At 45.4% G+C, this 25,084-nt stretch overlaps 1 protein-coding gene across 1 annotated transcript in view; it reads right to left on the bottom strand.

Annotated features, from left to right (window-relative positions):
- LOC126202967 (uncharacterized) overlaps positions 1–14,919 on the bottom strand; it is a 360,529-nt gene extending 345,610 nt beyond the window's left edge. Inside the window, exon 1 of the mRNA XM_049937109.1 lies at positions 14,733–14,919. Coding sequence (XP_049793066.1) covers positions 14,733–14,783 — 51 coding nt within the window. The 5' untranslated portion in view covers positions 14,784–14,919. The remainder of the gene's footprint in view (positions 1–14,732) is intronic.
- Positions 14,920–25,084: the final 10,165 nt, after the last annotated feature.

The following is a 25,084-nucleotide window of genomic DNA, read 5'->3' as shown; positions in this document are numbered from 1 at the left end:
CGCGGTCTGTTAGGTCATGTTAGTTGCTGGCGAAATGGCATCGAAGCCGGAGAAAGCGCAATGTGTGCTTTGGTTTCACGAAACGAAATCGCCCGTCAGCGTTCAGCGAAATTTCTGGCTTCTCATGGAAGCAGCCCTCCTGACGTTAAATCAGTAAAGCGATAGTATGCAAAGTTTAACGAAACATGCAGCGCTGAAGATCGTCCTCGAAGTGGCAGGCCTCGTGTGAGTGATGCAACTGTTGATCGTGTACGGCAATCGTTTCAACGGAGTCCGTGTAAATCAACTCGTCAAGCATCACGTGAACTTCAAATACCTTAAGAAAGTGTGGCGAAGAGTCTTCATCAAAGGCATAGGTTGCATGCTTACAAAGTGCAAATCGTGCAGGCCTTGCCGCCGAATGATTTCCTGCACGTGTTGAATTTGCAACTGAGATTCTCAACAGGATTGATAGCGCTAGCAATAAGTTAAATTGATATAATTACCGATGAATCCACCTTTCATGTCAATGGAATGGTAAATAGGCATAGGCAGGCCGTTGTGGCCGAGCGGTTCTAGGCGCTTCAGCCCGGAACAGCGCTGCTGCTACGCTCCTAGTATCGTATCCTGCCTCGGGCATGGATGTGTGTGCTGTCCTTAGGTTAGTTAGGTTTAAGTAGTTCTAAGTCTAGGGGACTGGTGACCCCAGATGTTTAGTGCTCAGAGCCATTTGAACCATTTGAAATAGGCATAATGTCCGTATATGGGGTTCAGAGTCTCCACATGCTACTGTAAAGTTACAGCGAGACAGCGAAAACGTGAATGTTTGGTGTGTCCTCATGCATATCAACAGCTAACATTTACTTAGACGTTTTGCAACTGTTCATTGCCCCACAGTTAGAAGAATATCAGCCATGGATAATTTTCCAGCAAGATGGAGCACCCGCCCCCCCCCCCACCCCCTCCCCCCACTGGGCTTTGATAGTGCGTAATTTCCTGGACGAAACGATTAGGATCGTTGAATTGGAAGGAACGGTCCAACACCCTGGTCACCCCACTCTCCAAACATTACACCCCTTTCTTTCTGGGGATATGTCAAAGACAGAGTCTTCGTCACACCAGTTGCTGACGTCGACGAAATGAAGGCTAGTATACAAGCTGCTGTGGGTACTGTGACAAAACACATGTTACTAAACAGCTGGCGGGAACTCGAATACCGCCTCGACGTTCTCCGAGCTACCAAGGGAGCACATGTTGAGGTTTACTAACGTAAATGGTCTTTAAAAAAACTAATAACACTAACCTATGTAACGGCATCAAATGTAAATTATTGCCGGCCGCGGTGGTCTAGCGGTTCTGGCGCTGCAGTCCGGAACCGCGGGACTGCTACGGTCGCAGGTTCGAATCCTGCCTCGGGCATGGGTGTGTGTGATGTCCTTAGGTTAGTTAGGTTTAAGTAGTTCTAAGTTCTAGGGGACTTATGACCTAAGATGTTGAGTCCCATAGTGCTCAGAGCCATTTGAACCATTTTTGTAAATTATTATATCAAACGGTTATTCTGTAATAAATTGTTATTATCAGGGAAAGACTTTGTGTTCACCCTGTATTTCCCAGAAGTATTTTAGGAAAATTAAATCAGAGATAGACAAGGGCGTAGCTGAACGGCTGTACCGCAGGATCGGTGTTACAATTTCACTCACACCAACCTGGTTCACGTTTTCAGCAGGTGTTTTAAACGAGTGGTGGCCGGGTTCGCTCAACAACGACACGACTGAGTTATTTTCTGGCCCTTGTCGAAATAAACTAGCTTCCCGTCTCTAACGATTGTTGGGTCTCTGTCTCTCCTTCCTTTGAGTAAAAGCCGAAGAAAAAGTTATTAATAAATAATTTTAGAAATCGACATCCGACTTGCAATGGGGCTACACGATAATTTGCTTATGATGTACATGTCTTTCATCTCGGTACAACCTAAGCCTTTTTCTCGGCTATAAAGGTTAGGTGGGACGAAATATCTTCGTACAGAAAAGCTCCAGCTTCAGTTAGTCTCACATCTCTGTGCAGATTAAATTGTGCTGTTTAGGAAAATTTCGGCTGCACACGTAGCTCACTTGCGAGCTATTTCTACGAATAGTTCTGTCGTGAATACTGATATGTTTGGCGTCTCCGCAGACTCTTCTTTTGTCAGTCTATCGAACGCTATTAAATATAATGTACACTTTTCCATTAAAGACAAACTTAGTTGCTTCGGTGTCTTGATAGACAAAATACTGACGATGCAGCAAATATTGTCGGTTGCTGAAAGCTTCGCTTTGTTCAATTGTTTTTGGATATATTAGGGTGTTTATGTTCCGTGGGTCATCTTTTATAATGAAAGTGCTGTTTCCTAAGAGACTGGTTACTGTTATTTATACGACTATTTACGGCTGAAATGTCTCCGAATGCTCATTTTTAATTTGGTGCAATCTTCATAAGTCTAGAAAGAGTCAGTGACCTCGTAGCGGAGTGTAATCTGCTTGGAAATGTCCCTATTTACTAAAACTGCGAACCGGGCCGACACTAGAACGCAGACACATATCTACTGGCTGAGCTATGCAGACGGGACTGAGCGCCGCTTCAATCTACTGACGTCTTCCAATAATTCCCGGTGGCTCAACATTACCCGGTGACACCAGAAGACTCGTCCCAGCAGATGTTTAATAACCCAGAAGATTTAACTTCAGTGTCAATGATGACGAACAGTTGCAGAAATTTTTCCTATTTTTTTTATTTAATAGAGGCTCTTCTACGCATCTTGTCGACCATCACATCTGTGGAAAAAATATTGCCGGTAACGGCTCGGCCACAGTCGAGGAGCCGTTTTCAGAACACGTCTTTCACACTGCAGAGGAGCGTAAGTAGTTCTGATTCTGATATAGACTGTCATTATGACTGTGCAAGACTGAGATCCGAATCTGTTTCTGTGCAATTTTAATCGGTATCGAAATTTCACTATCGTAATTCATTACTGCAAGAAACTAGCTGAAGTACGATTTTTCGGCTGCTTCAGTGTCAAACACTAAAACAAATGTACTCTGCTGCGAGGACGACTTCATTATTATTATGTTGGCATTAATCACGTGCATTAACGCAAGACATAACACGCCGGCAGTTGAAACAAGCGAAAAGAGATATTAAGCGGCACGGATTGTACCCTGGAACTCTATTTGTGCCCTTCACACAAAATTACGAACGCAGTCATTCCGATTTTTCGGGCCCCCATTGGGAGTAGGCCCAGGTAATTTTATTTTCCTGAATAGTTTTTTGACGACTGACCTTGCCACCACTGTTTAATGTTGCGAGCCACGTGCTTGCCCTTTTTTTGAAATTTAACCTCAGAATTATTATTTTTCATTTGGCTCTTGATAATCTTACGTAAATCCATATTTCCGTAAGCAGGGTACAGAGGTTTTAGCGAATTCGGAATGAATTTTCACTCTGCAGCGGAGTGTGCGGTGTTGTGAACCTAGCTGGTAGAGTAAAACTGTGTGTTCGAACGGGACACGGTTCCTTCTCTTCTCGAGTGAGCTATCCAGGAACTATTCACGACCCGCTGTCATAGAATAGTGAACTCGAGCTGTAACTGGATACTTCCGCTGCTAAGAACACAGCCCGCGAAACGCAAGGGTCGAAACCGGCCTGGTAATACGTTTTACTCTGTCACTGCGACTGTACCTACTAACAGACGTTTGGTACATTTTGCATGGCATTCGTACAAATATTTTAAATTTTTTGCCATGTGTAGTTGCAGTCACTAAAACATGAAAAGAAAAAAGTACTGATGGGATGTTTCATATGATCTCTGGCAATAATGTAACACATTGATTTGGTTCTTATTAGAAGTAAAAATGGTCTCCATCTTATATCTGTCCGACCGAAGGACGACCTCACACTGGTCTGTATATGAAGATAGTAACTGTTCTCGAAAGGACAGATACCACTGATGACCGTGCAGCTTGTCTAGAATAACTGATAGTTAACTGAAACCCTCAGCTGCCGACAGGTGTTGTTGATATACCTCGATGGGGACAACTATTCATCTGTATCCTCGGTGGCTCAGATGGCAATGCAGCTTTCAGCCGCCACCCGAAGTACAGAACTCGTTTCGCAAATTATTTAGGTTCATTATTTGCGGATCCTCCTGCTCACTGGGGCGTTCCGGGTATGAGACGCTGAAAATGAAGAATCCTGGAGCATATTGATCCTCTACGGACGGAATAGGGGGGAACCCCTCCCAACAGACGAGAAGACGACTCGGACGCTCGGCTACGGCAGTTGTAGGATCTTTCTTTGTAATGAAACAAAAATAAATCCATAATACAAAAAAAGTTATAAAAATTAAAGAAATAAATAAATAAAACAACATCGACAAACCCACTACATCCTCTTCCTGATCCTTCGATCCTCGAACTCGAACACGTTGCTTGGGCGTGGCGGCGGGATGGCCAGGCTTCGGGTGTCGACCCCTGCCCTACCCGTCGTCCTGCTCCTGCAGCGGTTCATTAGATTAAAAAAAAATGGCTAGAGCGTCTGCCATGTAAGCAGGAGATCCCGGGTTCGAGTCCCGTTCGGGGCAGAGATTTTCAGCTGTCCCCTGCTCCTGCAGAGGTTCATTAGATTAAAAAAAAAAAGGGGCTAGAGCGTCTGCCATGTAAGCAGGAGATCCCGGGTTCGAGTCCCGTTCGGGGCAGAGATTTTCAGCTGTCCCCATCGAGGTAGCTGAGGGTTTCAATTAATTATCATTCATATTGGTCTGGTGCAAGGAAAGAAAGTCAGAATGTTTTGTTTATGTCTAATTGATAAGGTCACTAGATAGTGTAAGAAATCAGGAAGACAAGGAGAAGGGAAGAAACCAGCTGTTCCATTTTGAAAGGCGCCAACAAGGCGTACAGCTTAAATTATTTAGAGAAAACGCAGAAAATGTATGTATGGATGGATGGACTGGAATATGTGTTTGATGCGTTTTCTAGTTCAATGTTTGAGTCCAGTGAGAGTAAAACGTTAAGAATAAACAGTGCTTGTAGCTGAAGTCTACTCCAATAGGTTGATGGAACGGCAAATAGCGTTTAGTGTCCCGTCGACGATGAGGTCACTGTAGACGGAACATGCCATCGGATAGCGAGGCGGAAGGAAATTAACACGTTCATTGCAGTGGATCCATCCCGGCAATTTCCTTAAGCGATATAACTGAATCATACGGGGATTTCAGCCCCCAGGTTGCTGAACCGCTGCCTCAACGTCCGTGGAAACTTGGCGCGTAGCAGCGTGGCGAACATGCGAGGACAGATCGGTTCCCCACAGTAGCCTGACACAGTGACTACTGAACACATTGATTAGTCTTCGTATTTTGCCGTCACCATCCAAAACAACAACAACAACAATAATAATAATAATAATAATTTGATTGTGTCCCAACAACCGAGCTCAAAAATTACAACGCAGGAAACTTTTTCCTTTGGCCTTCATGTGAATCACTTCATGCGCAGTCTCTGAACTGGTTTCACCTACATATCACGAAATGAAACTGCGTTTATGTCCACAAACATCACATGAATGATGCTAGCTCAGTATTACGAGGAACAAACGACATATGTGTATTTAATTAAGTATGCATCCATTATACATGTCTATGCACTGTTTTCGTCCAGTTCTTCATCTACAGGATATATTACTATTATACTACTGGCCATTAAAATTACTACACCAAGAAGAAATGCAGATTATAAACGGGGGTATTCATTGGACAAATATATTATACTAGAACTGACAAGTGATTACATTTTCACGCAATTTGCGTGCATCGATACTGAGACATCAGTACCCAGACCAGCCACCTCTGGCCGTAATAACAGCCTTGATACGGTTGGGCATTGAGTCAAACAGAGCTTGGACGGCGTGTACAGTTACAGCTGCCCATGCAGCTTCAACACGATACAACAGTTCAGCAACAGTAGTGACTGGCGTATTGTGACGAGCCAGTTGCTCGGCCACCATTGATCAGACGTTTGCAATTGGTGAGAGATCTGGAGAATGTGCTGGCCAGGGCAGCAGTCGAACATTTTCTGTATCCAGAAAGGCCAGCACAAGGACCTGCAACATGCGGTAGGGCATTATCCTGATGAAATGTAGGGTTTCGCAGGGATCGAATGAAGGGTAGAGCCACGGACCGTAACACATCTGAAATGCAACGTCCACTGTTCAAAGTGCCGTCAATGCGAACAAGAAGTGACCGAGACGTGTAACCAATGGAACCCCATACCATCACGCCGGGTGATACGCCAGTATGGCGATGACGAATACACGCTTCTAATGTGCGTTCACCACGATCTCGCCAAACACGGATGCGGCCATCATGATGCTGTAAACAGAACCTGGATTCATACGAAAAAATGACGTTTTGCCATTCGTGCAGCCAGGTTCGTCGTTGAGTACACCATCGCAGGCGCTCCTGTCTGTGATGCAGCGTCAAGGGTAACCGCAGCCATGGTCTCCGAGCTGATAGTCCATGCTGTTGCAAACGTCGTCGAACTTATCGTGCAGATGGTTGTTGTCTTTCAAATGTCCCCATCTGTTGACTCAGGGATCGGGACGTGGCTGCACGATCCGTTACAGCCATGCGGAGAAGATGCCTGTTATCTCGACTGTTAGTGTAGTGATACGAGGCCGTTGGGATCCAGCACGGCGTTCCGTATTACCCTCCTGAACCCACAGATTCCATATTCTGTTAACAGTCATTGGATCTCGACCAACGCGAGCAGCAATGTCGCGATACGATAAACCGCAATCGCGATAGGCTACAATCCGACATTTATCAAAGTCGTAATCGTGGTGGTAAGCATTTCTCCTCCTGACACGAGGCATCACAACAACGTTTCACCAGGCAACGCCGGTCAACTGCTGTTTGTGTATGAGAAATCGGTTGGAAACTTTCCTCACGTCAGCACGTTGTAGATGTCGCCACCGGCGCCAACCTAGTGTGAATGCTCTGAAAAGCTAATCATTTCCATATCACAGCATCTTCTTCCTGTCGGTTAAATTTGTCGTCTGTAGCACCTCATCTTCGTGGTGTAGCAATTTTAATGGCCAGTAGTGTAACTGCAGTAGCTGACACTGCTGAAATTATGGGGAAATATGAGGGGCGCTCAATAAGGAACGCAGCACTTTTTTTTTTCTCCGTCAGTTTCGGTTGAAAATATGCGAAATTGGTTATGGAACATTTTGGAATATTGTCGCTTCAGTTCCTGAAATTCCGATACTTGTAGCCGTTATACACAACCTTCAAATTAGCGTCTGTTTCTGAGGTGCGTTCCTAGCAGAGATATGTCATTGAGTTTCTTTTGGTGGAAAACCAGAGCAGCGCAGATATTTAGGGGCGCCTGCAGAATGTCTGCGGAGGTCTGGCAGTGCACAAAAGCACGGCGAGTCGTTGAGCGAGGCAACTGTCATCATCACAGCAATGTCACGCGAACTGCCGCGTGCGGCCGGCCGCACACAGCTGACTCCTGCATTGTTGGAATGTGCGGACACTCTCATTCGAGGTGATCGACGGATCACCATCAAACACCTCGCTGCGCAGCTGGACGTCTCTGTCGATAGTGCTGACACACTTGTCCACCTTTTGGGGTATTCAAAGGTATGTGCCCACCGGGTTCCTCGACGCCAAGCAGAAGACAAAGAGCAACGAAGGATCATCTATGGGCCGGCCTTTGTGGCAGAGGGGTTCTAGGCGTTTCAGTCTAGAACTGCGCGACCGCTACAGTCGCAGGTTCGAATCCTACCTCGGGCATGGATGTGTGTGATATCATTAGGTTAGTTAGTTTTAAGTAGTTCTAAGTTCTAGGGGACTGATCACCTCAGATGTTATCTCCCATAATGCTGGAGGGTTATTTGAACCAACTTTTTGATCATCTATGCAGAATTGCTGGCACTGGCGGAGGAGGTTACTGATGCAGTAAGACGTTGGCTCCGACGTCCAGGAAGTAGAGTGGTACCATGCGAAAGTATAGGTCCTCCCAGTAAGGTGGCGTATGGCTGATAGCATTGAATAGTGATTATGATGAAAAACACGGTTTTGTAGCCAAAAGAGTGGGCAATAATGTTTTTACTGGAATACTGAATAAATCCAACCTGATTTCAGAAAAAAAGTCTTGCATTACTTACTGAACGCCCTCCGTTGGTCGGCAAACGGGCCGTTTGCGAGAGAAATGCGAATATGGAGTAACGTTCCACCACTGACTTAAATGTGAGATACAGTTGCAATTTGCAAAAATGGTTCAAATGGCTCTGAGCACTATGGGACTTGACATCTGAGGTCATTAATCCCCTAGAACTTAGAACAAATTAAACCTAACTAACCTAACGACATCGCACACGTCCATGCCCGAGGCAGGATTCGAACCTGCGACCGTAGCGATCGCGCGGTTCCAGACTGAAGCCCTTAGAACTGCTCGGCCACATCGGCCGGCTTGAAATTTGCAGAAAATATTTAAAATTAAAAAGATTTTTGGTTAAGTCCCCATCTAAGTGGGCTCAAATTTCACCAAAGTTTCATGTTTTATGAATATGGTAGTGCAAGGTTTTGTACATTTTGTTGCTGATGTAAGACTTCATCCAACTTATCGATATGGTTCAAGATGGATAGACCGAATAGGGCCTGTACCTCGGCATTTAAGGTTATGTGTCCTCAGTCCTCTGGATTTCTCCGTCTGGAGTCATCTCAGAAGTAAAGTGTACAGCACTCCCGGTTATAGACTTGAAGAGTTGGAATGGCGAGTTCTGAAATCTTTTCAAGACTTACGATTTGATGCGGAGTGCTTAAATGAAACGGTAACTCACTGCTGACACAAATACTGAATTGCATCCAAATGTGAGGATGCCACGTGCAATACCTCCTTTATTAGATACGGCAGTACGGTAAATTGCAACAAGTAACGTGCCGAAGTAGTTCTGCATTTCTTGTTAAGATGGGACACGGTTGAAACTTCCGTCCAGCTAGGTGGAGGCTTAATCGAAGAGTTTGCATTTCAACTATTTTCGTACTGACCAGCATAACAACTCATACCGAAGTCCGTGCCCGCTAGTAGCCACACATTAGCATTTATCTCTCGAATGGCTCGTTTTTGGAGCCATGCTTAGTGGAAAATTTTTGTTAGTGTTGTGGTGTACTTTCAACCATATGAGTTTTGGAATTAATTCTGATACATCCGGTACACACGGTGTTTAGAATTCCTACTACAGGTATTGTATAGGGGGCTTAGTAGATAAAGTTTTGATAAGAAATCCATGTCCGGAAATGTACCTTATGGATTTAATATACGATTCACGGTAGGATCACTTTCAAATTTCCCACTTGTAACAGACCTGGGTTGTTTCTCTTTTCCAAATTGAATCGATCAGTACCAGTCTTTCTGAATTTACCCGCCCGATACCTCTTTTGGTCGAATTGCGCGATTCTTGGTTTTTGCCAGAGAGCTTGGTTTATTGACGCACTTTTCGATTATCGGTATTTCTTTAGCGTTTCTGAAGTTAATAACAGCATTCGATATGCTCAGAATATAAGGATATGCTCAGAATATAAGTCATCCTGGAACATACATAATTAAAATGCAGAAACAAATACAACTGAAGGTATGAAAGTCAATAAAAATTGTATTTCACAATATCACATGACTTTGTTTTTTGTAACAGACGATTCACGTCACAGTTTTTAAATCGTTCTAACAGCTTTGAAATTCATCTATGTGTTTGGTATTGAATTTGGCGCCATGAGAAGAGAACGGTTGAAGACAGTTATGGTGAGCCACTTAAGTTACTACCAGTTTGTTAAATAGTCCGTTTTGAGTCGTGGTATAACAGACACAAGTGAATTTTGCTGGCCGGCCGCGGTGGCCAAGCGGTTCTAGGCGCTTCAGTCCGGAACCGCGCGACTGCTACGGTTGCTGGTTCGAATCCTGCCTCGGACATGGATGTGTGTTATGTCCTTAGGTTGGTTAGGTTTAAGTAGTTCTAAGTTCTAGGGGACTGATGACCTCAGATGTTAAGTCCCATAGTGCTCAGAGCCATTTGAACCATTTTTTGAATTTTGCTTGTAAATAATGTCGAAATGAGACTTGAAGTGAATGTCGAATGTGCACGCAGTATTTTCGAACGCAATATACAACCACGAAGGCATCACCGTTATTAAGACGATGACAGAAAATGTCTCCTACACACAACGCTGCCGAAGATAAGAATCATCGATTTTTCGTATAATCTTTATCTCACTCAAAGTTACTAAAGCTACGAAATCAGTCATGATTCACTATAATTGCAAGCTAACGTTCTGTTTCATGATAGTGACAGCGTTCATAAGAAAGGTGATTATATGCTTGACAGTGCACACACACACACACACACGAGACAATGACTTACGTGGTCCACAGAAGGCCATGGCGCTGACAGTGTTTCGAGTATTCGTAATCGTGTCTTCTACGTGACGGAGGACGTCATCTTTAGAGTGGAGAGTAGAGCGCGCGCATCCGTGGAGCACCACAGTCAACCATCCTAGTAGCGAACGCACCAGTTTCTCGCAGGCGTTGTTGTAGTCGGACGTGACGCCATTATTACATCAGGGACTGGCTATTATACCCTCTTCTCAGTTTGCGTGCCTACCGTGAAGCGGTTTGTATCCAAATGGAATATTTCTGGCCATCATAACTTTATCTACGAAGTTCCGTCTACAACTCCTAGAAGACTTTACTAGGAATTCTCACATATATCCTGTATATTGAAAGGCATAACACTTGGTAGGTATGTGATTGTCAGACGACAAATATACGTGTCACTGTCCTTGGAGCACGGGATGACACTTCGCAGAACGCATGGTGTTTTACAAAGTGTGCTGTTTACCGACTGTTGTACACACGTATGTATGTGAACTTTAAAGGCTTTTAATAATAGGGAAAATAAATAACGGTGCACACTAAATGTGTTCTACCTCGAAAAACACATATCCATATGAAATTTTTGCTTCAAATGAGCGTTCTCGACACATCCTTGGAAACTGACCAGTCCTCCTGGGACACCATGTATAAACAGGGAAAAATGAGATCTCTAGACAGTGGATGTAGAGCACCGATACAGCGCATCCAGCATCCTGGCAGCGAATGTTATTTGTACTCTTACAAGAAGGTATACCTAGTGGAGGTATCTCCATCGGCGCTAGAATGGACTGAACATCTTCGCATCGATATACAGGGATTTTCTCCTAAGAGTCGTCTGAAGCATTTTGTCTGGTGCTTCCGTAGATATTTGCAATTTCATTTTTGCAATTTGTAGCTCCAGTCAGCCCAAACGAATACTGTTCACTGCGTCTTTCATGCGGCGTCCAGTGTCGTAGGAAAGCGTCGGTTTGGTACCCTTTACAAACAAAATTATTTTTGTTGAAAGGGTATTTTATGTGCTCATTCAAGACAGCGGTACCATACTAGTCTAGTGCGGTATTTGTTTTATCGCTATTATGTAACAGGGATAGTAAAACACGAAGTATAGCCAGTACTCTAGCAGCGACAACATTGCCTTGGCCCGTGCTGACTCCTACCGCCATAGAGCAGTGCTACTCAATCGCTGCTGCAATAGTCGTTATTATTCGTTTTTTACTGTCGCTGTTAACTCATATCGATAAAACAAATGTTGCATGTTGTTTGCAAGGAGAAAGACACCAACGCTTTCCGTCGACTCTGGACGTCGTATAAAAGACGTGATGAGCTCTGTTTATTTGGGCTGACTCGAGCTACACATTTGAAAAACAAATTGCAAATATCTGCGGGAACACCATAGAATAAGCGCCTGACGGCTCTTAGGAGAGACTTGCGGTACAATTTCTTTTATATCTATGTTGTTTACGAAAAAAGTTGATTATTTATATTTTTATATAGTTTCTGTTCATTACGTCTGTAACCCTAGTTGCATATAATGTTGCATGTATACGCTTTAAAATGTAAATGGCGTGTGACTAGGGACTCCCGTCGGGTAGACCGTTCGCCGGGTGCAAGTCTTTCGATTTTACGCCACTTCGGCGTCTTGCGCGTCGATGGGGATGAAATGATGATGATGAGAACAACACAGCACCCAGTCCCTGAGCGGAGAAAATCTCCCAGCCGGGAATCTAACCCGGACTTTGACATTCTCTCGCGCTGACTACTCAGCTACCGGCGGCGAACATGTATACGCTGAATAAATAGATAAAATGTCGATTCAAAACAGCTAGAGTCGACCAAATCTCCAGTCGTCTTTTTCTTTGAGCAACCACTTTCAGTCCTAAATTACACCATCTCCAGGCTCCCTGACAGCTGTGTGGAAAGGATCAACATGGGGGCCAGCATTCAGTGACAGATAACCGTAGATTTCTTCTTAAGACAGCAATCCATTCGACTGGAAAGTAGTGATCGAAGGGATCGCTGTGTCCAGAAGAAATCCCCGGATACCCGTCACTGAATGCTGGCCCCTATTTCGACTGGACCGGAGGTGGGGTCCTTCCCACACGTCGTTCAGAGAGCCTGAAGATGGTGTAATGTAGCACTGAAACTGATTGCTCAAATAAAATAACGACTGGAAATTTAGACGGTTGAAGATGTTTTGATTCGACATTTTGTACTGAACAGATAGTGTCGGAAGTTCCATGGGGCTTTTCGCGGATGATGCTGTAGTATACAGAGAAGTTGCAGCATTAGAAAATTGTAGCGAAATTCAGGAAGATCTGCAGCGGATAGGCACTTGGTGCAGGGAGTGGCAACTGACCCTTAACATAGACAAATGTAATGTATTCCGAATACATAGAAAGAAGGATCCTTTATTGTATGATTATATGATAGCGGAAAACACTGGTAGCAGTTACTTCTGTAAAATATGTGGGAGTATGCGTGCGGAACGGTTTGAAGTGGAATGATCATACAAAATTGATTGTTGCTAAAGCGCGTGCCAGGTTGAGATTCATTGGGAGAGTCCTTAGAAAATGTAGTCCATCAACAAAGGAGGTGGCTTACAAAACACTCGTTCGACCTATACTTGAGTATTGCTCATGAGTGTGGGATCCGTACCAGATCGGGTTGACGGAGGAGATAGAGAAGATCAAAAGAAGAGCGGCGCGTTTCGTCACAGGATTATTTGGTAAGCGTGATAGCGTTACGGAGATGTTTAGCAAACTCAAGTGGCAGACTCTGCAAGAGAGGCGCTCTGCGTCGCGGTGTAGCTTGCTGTCCAGGTTTCGAGAGGGTGCGTTTCTGGATGAGGTATCGAATATATTGCTTCCCCCTACTTATACCTCCCGAGGAGATCACGAATGTAAAATTAGAGAGATTCGAGCGCAGACGGAGGCTTTCCGGCAGTCGTTCTTCCCGCGAACCATACGCGTCTGGAACAGGAAAGGGAGGTAATGACAGTGGCACGTAAAGTGCGCTCCGCCACACACCTTTCAGTGGCTTGCGGAGTATAAATGTAGATGTAGATGAACAGCCGAAGCCCCGCAACTATCTGTATAAAGTTCGACTTGTTGTTGTTGTTGTGGTCTTCAGTCCTGACACTAGTTTGATGCAGCTCTCCATGCTACTCTATCATGTGCAAGCTTCTTCATCTCCCAGTACCTACTGCAACCTACATCCTTCTGAATCTGTTTAGTGTATTCATCTCTTGGTCTCCCTCTACGATTTTTACACTCCACTCTGCCCTCCAATACTAAATTGGTGATTCCTTGATGCCTCAGAACATGTCCTACCAACCGATCCCTTCTTCTAGTTAAGTTGTGCCACAAACTTCTCTTCTCCCCAATCCTATTCAATACCTCCTCATTAGTTATATGATCTACCCATCTAATCTTCAGCATTCTTCTGTAGCACCACATTTCGAAAGCTTCTATTCTCTTCTTGTCCAAACTAGTTATCGTCCATGTTTCACTTCCATACATGGCTACGCTCCATACAAATACTTTCAGAAACGACTTCCTGACACTTAAATCAATACTCGATGTTAACAAATTTCTCTTCTTTAGAAACGCTTTCCTTGCCATTGCCAGTCTACATTTGATATCCTCTCTACTTCGACCATCATCCGTTATTTTGCTCCCCAAATAGCAAAACGCCTTTACTACTGTAAGTGTCTAATTTCCTAATCTAATTCCCTCAGCATCACCCGACTTAATTCGACTACATTCCATTATCCTCGTTTTGCTTTTGTTGATGTTCATCTTATATTCTCCTTTCATGACACAGTCCATTCCGTTCAACTGCTCTTCCAAGTCCTTTGCTGTCTCTGACAGAATTACAATGTCATCGGCGAACCTCGAAGTTTTTATTTATTCTCCATGGATTTTAATACCTACTCCGACTTTTTTTTTTGGTTTCCTTCACTGCTTACTAAATATTCAGATTGAATAACATCGGGGATAGGCTACAACCCTGTCTCACTCCCTTCCCAACCACTGCTTCCCTTTCGTGCCCCTCGACTCTTATAACTGTCATGTGGTTTCTGTACAAATTGTAAATAGTCTTTCGCTCCCTGTATTTTACCCCTGCCAACTTCAGAATTTGAAAGAGAGTATTCCAGTCAACATTGTCAAAAGCTTTCTCTAAGTGTACAAATGCTAGAAACATAGGTTTGCCTTTCCTTAATCTAGCTTCTAAGATAAGTTCGACTTACAGAGAAATAAAGAAATAAATGTTGCACCCTGTGTGTGATCGACTTACCGACAACGTGGCGACCAGCAGGCCTCGGGCGAACACGGAGCGATTCGTCATGATCGACGACAGTCGGTTCGATTCGATTCGAGTGGAGGCGGTGCGGCGGGTCGGGACGTCGGACAGCGGAGCGCAGCGCGGGGCGCACAGGGCAGTTGGGGCTAGCGGGCGAGCAGGCAGCCGATCAGCTGACGGCCGCGCGTCTACTGACGCGTCTGGCGGGCAGCGGCTGGCGGTTGGCGGCGGCGCGGGTCCGCAGGCGTGGCCGCCGCTTCCAGGGTGGGGGAGCCGGCGCTGCCCGGCCACGCAAAAGGCGCGCCGCCGTCCCTGAGTCACTTGCAGGGGCGCTCCGCCCGCGCGCGTCACTGCCGCGCGTCCCGGAACGCGGGCACGGCCCGGTACCTCCTCGTGCTAGGCGCCGGAAGCGTCGCCCTTTCCTAGCACAGCTTTCCTGCTGCTATTTTGCGCTTCACATTTCCCTGTTCGGACCTGGAACGGTGACGCGCAATTCGATGAATGTACGTAAGTGGAATGCGGTTTCGTCTCCCATTTATTCCGGCTTTTTTGACATATCATTACCCGGCCGCACCTGTGTACTCGCCCTTCAGCTACGGTGATAAGCCCGAGCCAGCTATCGGTATTCTAGAGAAGGAAGGTTCTGTCCTGCGTCGAGAAATGTGCTGCGAGTACATAGAAAGATAGATCTCTTATCATTTAGCTACAAAATAGCAGGTCAGCAACTGGAACCAGTTAATTCCATAAATTATCTGGGAGTACGCATAGGGAGTGATTTAAAATGGAATGATCATATAAAGTTGATACCAGATAGGGTTGATAGAAGAGATAGAGAAGATCCAACGGAGAGCAGCGCGCTTCGTTACAGGATAATTTAGTAATCGCGAAAGCGTTACGGTGATGATAGATAAACTCCAGTGGAAGACTCTGCAGGAGAGACGCTCAGTAGCTCGGTACGGGCTTTTGTTAAAGTTTCGAGAACATGCCTTCACCGAAGAGTCAAGCAGTATATTGCTCCCTCCTACGTATATATCGCGGAGAGACCATGAGGACAAAATCAGAGAGATTAGAGCCCACACAGAAGCATACCGACAATCCTTCTTTCCACGAACAATACGAGACTGGAATAGAATGGAGAATCGATAGAGGTACTCAAGGTACTCTCCGCCACACACCGTCAGGTGGCTTGCGGAGTATGGATGTAGATGTAGATGTAGAGAAAATGGCCAGTTCTTCCTTCACTCCTGCTGAATGTGGGAAATGTATTCGCATTTGCGAATGTGAACCACCTTCGGTTGTTCATTACAATGACGACAGTGAAATTCTGTGCCGGACCGGTACTCTAACCCAGATTACACGCTTTATGTAAGCGGTCGCCTTAACCACTTCGGCTATCCGTGCGCGAATGACGACCAGACCCAAACTTCCACAATCGTCGTCCTTGCGTCACAATCTACAATTGTACGTCACATATAGCCTCTTCCGGGAAGGACATACACTACTGGCCATTAAAATTGCTACACCAAGAAGAAATGCAGATGATTAACGGGTATTCATGGGACAAATATATTATACTAGAACTGACATGTTCAAAATGGCTCTGAGCACTATGGGACTTAACATCGGTGGTCATAAGTCCCCTAGAACTTAGAACTACTTAAACCTAACTAACCTAAGGACATCACACACATCCATGCCCGAGGCAGGATTCAAACCTGCGACCGTAGCGGTCGCGCGGTTCCAGACTGAAGCACCTAGATCAGCTCGGCCACACAGCCCAGCTGAACTGACATGTGATTACATTTTTACGCAGTTTGGATAAATAGATCCTGAGAAATCAGTACCTAGAACAACCACCTCTGGCCGTAATAATGCCCTTGATACGCCTGGGCATTGACTCAAACAGAGCTTGTATGCCGTGTTCACGTACAGCTGCCCATGCAGCTTCAACACGATACCACAGTTCATAAAGAGTAGTGACTGGCGTATTGTGACGAACCAGTTCCTCGGCCACCATTGACCAGACGTTTTCAATTGGTGAGAGATCTGGAGAATGTTCTGGCCACGGCAGCAGTCGAACATTTTCTGTATCCAGAAAGGCCCGTACAGGATCTGCAACACACGGTTGTGCATTATCCTGCTGAAATGTACGGTTTCTCAGGGATCGAATGAAGGGTAGAACTACGGGTCGTAACACATCTGAAATGTAACGTCCACTGTTCAAAGTGCCGTCAATGCGAACAAGAGGTGACCGAGACGTGTAACCAATGACACCCCATACCATCACGCCGGGTGATACGCCAGTATGGTGATGACGAATACACGCTTCCAATGTGCGTTCACCGCAATGTCGCCAGATACGGATGCGGCCATCATGATGCTGTAAACAGAACCTGGATTCATACGAAAAAATGACGTTTTGCCATTCGTGCAGCCAGGTTCGTCGTTGAGTACACCATCGCAGGCGCTCCTGTCTGTGATGCAGCGTCAAGGGTAACCGCAGCCATGGTCTCCGAGCTGATAGTCCATGCTGCTGCAAACGTCGTCGAACTGTTCGTGCAGATGGTTGTTGTCTTGCAAACGTCCCCATCTGTTGACTCAGAGATCGAGAAGTGGCTGCACAAACGGTTAAGCCATGCGGATAAGATCCCTGTCGTCTCGACTGCTAGTGATACGAGGCCGTTGGGACCCAGCACGGCGTTCCGTACTACCCTCCTGAAACCACCGATTCCATATTCTGCTAACAGTCATTGGATCTCGACCAACGCGAGCAGCAATGTCGCAATACGATAAACTGCAATCGCGATAGGCTACAGTTCGATCTTTATCAAAATCGGAATCGTCACGGTACGCATTTTTCCTCCTTACGAGTGACATCACAACAACGTTTCACCAGGCAATGCCGGTCAACTGCTGTTTGTGTATGAGAAATCGGTTGGAAACTTTCCTCATGTCAGCACTTTGTAGGTGTCGCGACTGGCGCCAACCTTGTGTGAATGCTCTGAAAAGCTACTCATTTGAATATCACAGCATCTTCTTCCTGTCGCTTAAATTTCGCTTCTGTAGCACGTCATCTTCGTGGTGTAGCAATTTTAATGGCCAGTAGTGTATTTATTGAGAGTCAAGGACCGGTACTGGAGAATAAGCAAGAAATAGCAGTGCCTGCGCTATTAAGAAGTGCGATGCAACGTTCCTGTTTCGTATTCTGCTGAATGGCAGGTACTTTGGGCCGACCATGCTCTTTCAAAGATGAATGATTTCCTCACGATTGGATGATGTTTTCCGGCACCTGCCGGAAATAACTTTGGAAAGCTATATATATGACATATTGTCATACGTGTCCTCAAAGGCGAGGGCGTAGCGGCAGACGGGGCACTTGGCCCTTTTGCAGTCTCGGTACAGACTTCTTATTGAATATAGAATTTCCACGAATCTTTAGTAGTTATTGTCTGTGACTATCATAAACCGTAGATTTAATATTTCCGACGTCGACGACAAATACTGCAGCTTTAGTCACTCCCATGTATCTTGATGAAATTAAAAGCATGGCGGTAACATTAGAAGTACAATAGAAATTCCACTATTAAATGCAGAGGAGACAGCTGACAGGTGGAAAGAATACATTCAAATCATCTGTGAGGGGCAGGGTTTGTCTGATGACGTGATAGAAGAAGAAACAGAAGTTGGCAGGGAAGAGATAGGGAGGGATACAATATTACAAGCAGAGCTATGGTAGACTTAGAATCAAATAATGCAGAATCGATGGATAACATTCCTACGGAATTTTTAAAACCATTGGCAGAAGTAGCAACAAAATGACTATTCACGTTGCTGTGTAGAATGTATGAGACTGGAGGTGTACCATCAGACTTTCGGAAAGTATCATCCACACCATTCCGAAGATTGCGAGAGCCGACAAGTGCGAGAATTATACCACGGTCAACAATACAGAACTGAACTTAATTCACCTTTTAAGTTCAGCGCTATATTGTTTTACAATACGTAGTGAACTAGTACGAACAGTCACGTGGCTGTGGTAATGGATGATTTGATAATAAGCTTTGGCTCGAAACTAGTCATCAAGTAATAAAAAAAAATTACAATTTCGACGGTTCTCTGCAATTTATTGCATAATTTGGTAAACCATAAAGTTGCTGACGTCATGCCTCCCAGAAAGCTGGAAATTACCGAGCCAGTTGGCGCAGTGGTTAGCACACTGGTCTCTGATTCGGGAGAACAACGGTTCAAACCCGCGTCCGGCCATCCTGATTTAGGATATCTGTGATTTCCCTAAATGAATTCGGGCAAATGTCGGGATGGTTCCTTTGAAAGGACACGGTCGATTTCCTTGCCCAGCCTTCCCTAATCCGATGGGACTGATGATCTCACTGTTTGGTCCCCTCCCCCAAACCAATCAACCAACAAACCAACCATTGCTGGAAATTAGTAAACAGACATTGTTGTTATGAAGCTATATTTGACGCATTTCGGGCATACCCTGTCCTCAGAAGACCTGCCAAATGATATACAAAAGTTGCGAGAGCATAGACATACCATACGCTAAAGATTAAAAGTGAAAACATTTCACGTTATTTAAAAGAAAATAAAAATAATTCACAGTTGGGTCATTATACCAAAAACCAAACGCCTACATAGAAGTATAGCGACACGTGAGGACATTCTCAACACCGGTGCACAACTGATGGTGAGCCGCCGTTACAAAACTTTGCCACCTATACATGCCACCAAGTAGCGTAGTTGTGGAGTTAGGCGCGATCAGTATTCAGATTTTGTAATTACTTACGTTATTACAATGAAAATGTAATGCAGGAGATGTAATGAGAATTCTCACAACGAAGCCGATCGGTGTAGACAGTGATTCCGTTACGGATGAGTGAATTGCTCTAAAGAGGAGTACATAATTGGTCAAAAAACCTCTTATCTTTCTCTCTCTCATATATACGCTGAGAGTGACAGAAACTTCTCATTAATGAGTTATTCCACCTGCAGCAAGGGAAAAAGTAATGCTTGGTTCGCACCTAAGAAATGACTCTCCCACTAAGGTTTTTTTTCCACAGGTAAGGACTGTTGTTTTTGAGCCAGAAGCATAGCTGAGTCCAATTTAAAATATGTAGGCAACTGTTTTATCTCTTGTGTTATATATCTGTGTCATCTTGAATAATAATCGCTTGGCTGCTCTTGTAAATAGTTTATTTAACTACGGGTCTAGTAGCGTAGAAGCAACGTTAACACGTTAGATCTATAAAATTAGGAAAAAAGACATTCGCTACAACTGTGGTCGAAATATGGTTATAATCAGTATTGAGAAATAGAGAAAATTACTAACATGGTGAATCATGGACAGGACCGAACACTTCTTGTCTATGAATAAACGGCGCAATTAGTGTATCGCCAGATAAGCGGGAAGTATGGGACCACTGTTCCCAATCGTGCCCAATTAAAAAACAAAAAAGCTGTAAGAATGATCCAGAAATATCCTCCCAACTTAACGCGATGAAATACACGTAATAGACTAGGAGACCCGGCCATGAATCTGAAACGGAGACAGTAGGCTGAATATAACTGGCTAACCGTAAGACATGGGGGCACAATCCACCTACAGTGCTTAAAAATTAATGAAAATGTGGAAATTTTGACAGGAACCCACTTAGTAATAAACAAAATATAAAAAAGATACACTGAAGCGCCAAAGAAATTGGTGAAGGCATGCGTATTAAAATACAAAGGTATGTAAACAGGCATAATACGGCGCTGCGGTCGGCAACACCTACGTAAGACAACAAGTGTCTGGCGCAATTTCTAGATCGGTTGCTACTGATACAATGGTCGATTATCAAGATTTAAAATGGCTCTGAGCACTATGGGACTTAACTTCTGAGGTCATCCGTCCCCTAGAACTTAGAACTACTTAAACCTAACTAACCTAAGGACATCACAAACATCCATGCCCGAGGCAGGATTCGAACCTGCGACCGTAGCGGTCGCGCGGTTCCAGACTGTAGCGCCTAGAACCGCTCGGCCACCTCGGCCGGCTATCAAGATTTAAGTGAGTTTGAACGTCGAGCAGCAGTCGACGCAAGAGTGATGTGACACAGCATCTCCTAGGTAGCGATGAAGTGGGGATTTTCCCGTACGACTATTTTACGAGTGTACCGTGAATATTAGGAATCCGATAAAACATCAAATCTCCGACATCGCTGTGGCCGGGAAAAGATCCTGCAAGAACGGGACCAACGACGACTAAGAGAGTCGTTGAACGTGACAGAAGTGCAACCGTTCCGCAAATTGCTGCAGATCGCAATGCTGGGCCTTCAGCGTGCGACCCATTCAACGACACATCATCGATACTGGCTTTCGGAGCCAAAGGCCCACTCGCGTACCCTTGATTAGTGCACGACACAAAGCTTTATGCCTCGCCTGGGCCCTTCAACACCGACCATGGACTGTTGATGACTGGAAACATGTTGCCTGGTCGGACTAGTCTCGTTTCAAATTGTATCGAGCGGATGGGTATGGAGATAACCTCATGAATCCATGAACCCTGCATGTCAGCAAGGGACTATTCAAGCTGCCGGAGGCTGTGTAATGGTGTGGGGCGTGAGCAGTTTGAGTGATATGGGGCCCGTGATACGTCTAAATACGCATCCTGTCTGATCACCTGTATCCATTGATGTCCATTGAACCGTGCGTGGCTCATGTTCCTACCATCTATCATGTAACATCTTGTTTTACCATATGGCCGCCTCATCATTTTAAATTTCAATTACTGGTGTCACTGAATCACTGTCTTACCTGCCGGAGAGTGGCAGCAGCAGCGTGTATCGATATCTTCCCTGCCGTATTATCTTTGTTAGACGGCTATTCGGCTATTACTTCCCGGTCGTGGTGTGTCGTGGAGAGAGATCGCACCTGGCGCGGTTGGAATTGGAACGCGTCAGAAGTGCAGTCGGGACGTAGCTGCAGTCAGGGACGTAGCGCTAGGGAGGCGCGGACAGCCAGTACTCGCCGACCGCTCGCGACACAGGATGAACTGTTTGAAGGACGGAGATGGCAGCGGGATCGACCGTTGGACGGTCGTTCAGTTGGTTGCCTCTTTGGGCCACGTGTGTTTGGTCTTTGACTATTTCTGGGTCTAGTCACCGTGTCATCTTGCTGGACGTGACCCGGTTCCTTCTTGTACGGAGACGTCGTGGCCAGTGGGCAAGAGTCACCTCTGCATGATTGGGTCCGAGCCAGTGTGCCCGGATCGCCATGTCTACTAGTTCCCGACGGACAGCGGACGCACATGGTTTGAGTGCCAACGACCTTGGTTGGTTGTTGGTCGGTCGTCTGGTCAGACGACGTGTGTTTCGCCACCGACCGTCCTTCGAGTTTGCGTGTGTGTCTGCCGCTGATTTGTTCTAGTCGTTCATCAGTGATTCGTTTTGCGAGTGTTCGAGTTTCTTGTGACAGTGTTTCGTGCAACACAGTGTACCCTGTGTCATTTCGACTGAGCAATGCTTTCAAGGCTGTAATGCTGTCTGCGTGGTGGCCGGGGTGGCCCAGCGGTTCTAGGGCTACAGTCTGGAACCGCGTGACCGCTAAGGTCGCAGGTTCGAATCCTGCCTCGGGCATGAATGTGTGTGATGTCGTTAGGTTAGTTAGGTTTAAGTAGTTCTACGTTCTAGGGGACTGATGACCTCAGAAGTTAAGTCCCATAGTGCTCAGAGCCATTTGAACCATTTTTTGCTGTCTGCGTACTGAAGTAGTCAGTTGGTCGGCTGCGACAGAGCAGCGAGTGAGTGTTTTCTCACCGTGTTGATGCTGTCCACCACGGCGTGTAGTTCCACAGACCACTGCGATGTTCATGTATGTCAGTAGTTATTGTGCTTTGGGTTATTAACAAACCAATATTTGAAGACGAGTGTTACTGGTCTCTTCGCCTCGCTGGCGTTTTGGTTGTAGTGTTTTTGGTCTGGTGACCGAAATCAGGTAGTTGGTTGGTTCGTCGGCTGTCTGTCGGTTGGGTTGCCTTCTGATTTAGAGATTGTTGGTCAGGGTGCCTGTCTCGCCTAGACGGGCCTTAGTGTTACAATTCCAGGCCGACTCTTGGAAACTTCTGAGCGCCTTTCCGTGTCTGTGACATAGTAACTTAGTAACTTCCTTGTTTGAGTTTTTGTTATTTGGTTGATGTGTGGCCTTCAGCCGAGTTTTTATTTACCCTAAACTGATGTTCCTAAGATTGTTGTTCCTTATATGGGGCTTTCAGTCGAATTTTACAACAAATCTTTTAAGGCCTTAAGCCGTTAAATTATTGTGTTGATGTGTGGCCTTAAGCTGAGTATTAATATCTCTTAAAGTAATGTCCTTGTCTTGCCCTTAAGGCATGAGATTGTTATTCTTTATTTTATATGACATGTTTTAAGATAAGGCCTTCTGCTTTTTGATTGAAACTTCTGTTATTACTTAAAATGTGACCTCCAGCCTGGTTTCATTAAAATTAAATTGCTAAGGTCTTCAGCCGATTAGATCGAAGATTTAGAAATTACTTTTCGGTGAAACCTCCAAAAGAACCTTTTATTTCAATTTTGCCTAGGCCTCGTGTTTTGGATTTTGAATGTGGCCTTCAGCCGATATAAAGTTAATCAAGGAGGTCGATTAAGGTTTTGAGTGTTTTGCGTCCTTGTTGTAATACTGTGTGATGATAAATAAAGTTAGTATGTTGAATGCAACGGACTGGAACTCACTTTGGCCCCTTTCCACAAACTAATCCGCTCTATGCTGCTAGCCCAGGCGTTCCCCCCATTGTGCATTCTGACGGACTTGGGCAATTCCAGCAGGACAATGCGACACTCAGCACGTCCAGAATGGCTACAGAGTGGCTCGGGGAACACTCTTCCGAGTTTAAACACTTCCACTGGTCGCAAAGCTTCCCAGACATGAACATTATTGAGCCTTGCAACGTACTGTTCAGAAGAGATCTCCAACCCCTCGTACTCTTACGGATTTATGGACAGCCCTGCATTGTGATTTTGTACAGTTTTTTGAAAGTACGAAATGGAAAGGGACTGTCTATAGCAGGCTGAGATTTGGCTGCTGTCCGGGAACAGATAGAGGCTGCGTTGACCATAGCTGTCAGGATTCACCTGCCGATCTAAGCTGCAATGACAAGCGGGCACCAGAGACGAATGCTACTGCACCTTTGGTACCGTTGTAATTCCCGTTGTCCGTGTGTCTTTCGAAGCGCCACACGTGACTGGTCTGACTTCACTCAAATGTGAGTGACGGGCAGTGGTGGGTTTGCGTATCTCTGAGCAGAGGGCGAACATGGGAACTGGTTGCAGAGTTGCCCCCTTATGACTTAGTAAGGGGTACGAGATGTCACCCCATGTTGATAACACATCCGAGCCCACTCGCGATGCCTCGTCTGTTGAGCGAGTGGCCGATTTTCCTACCAAGTCCGGCTATTGGTACGGAAGGTGAATGGTCGAATTCAGTTTGCTGGGTGAATTTATGGAAAGTGTGGCTCACCTGTAAAGGAGACCGCATATAGGATGCTAGTGCGACCTATTTTTGAGTAGTCCTCGAGAGTTTGGGGTCCACACCAGGTAGGATTTGAAGCAATTCAAATTCGGGCTTCTAAATTTTTTACCAGTAGATTTCAACAAAATTCAAGTAGAAAGAATATTATTCGGGAACTCAAATGGGAATCCCCCGAGAAAGGGCGACTTTCATTTCGAGGAACACTACTGAGAAAATTTTGAGAATCGGCATTTGAAGCAGTAAAAAGATTCTACTGCCGCAAACATACATTTCGCGTGTGGACCAGGAATATAAAAATGGTTCAAATGGCTCTGAGCACTATGGGACTTCTAAGGTCATCGGTCCCCTAGAACTTAGAACTATTTAAACCTAACTACCCTAAGGACATCACACACATCCATGCCCGAGGCAGGATTCGAACCTGCGACCGTAGCGGCCACGCGGTTCCAGACTGTAGCGCCTTTAACCACTTGGCCACACGGGCCGGCCAGGAAGATAACACGAGAAATAAGGGATCATATGGAGGCATATAGAAACCCATTTTTCCCTCGCTCTGTTTGGTAGTGGAACAGGAAAGGAAATGACTGGTACTGGTACGGGGTTTCCCTCCACCACGCACCATATAGTAGCTTGAGGATTGGTTGGTTGGTTGGTTTATTTGTGGAAGGGGCCCAAACAGTGAGGTCATCGTTTCCATCGGAGTAGAGAAGGATGGGGAAGGAAGTCGGCCGTGCCCCGTTTCAAAGGAAAATCTAAATGAGGTTGACCGGACGCGGGTTTGAACCGTCTTCCTCCGGAATGCG

The sequence above is a fragment of the Schistocerca nitens genome, chromosome 9 (genome assembly GCF_023898315.1).
Source record: "Schistocerca nitens isolate TAMUIC-IGC-003100 chromosome 9, iqSchNite1.1, whole genome shotgun sequence".
NCBI classification, from domain to species: Eukaryota; Metazoa; Arthropoda; class Insecta; order Orthoptera; family Acrididae; genus Schistocerca; species Schistocerca nitens.
Note: the sequence above shows the minus strand (reverse complement) of the source record. Positions and strands in the feature narration are given on the sequence as shown.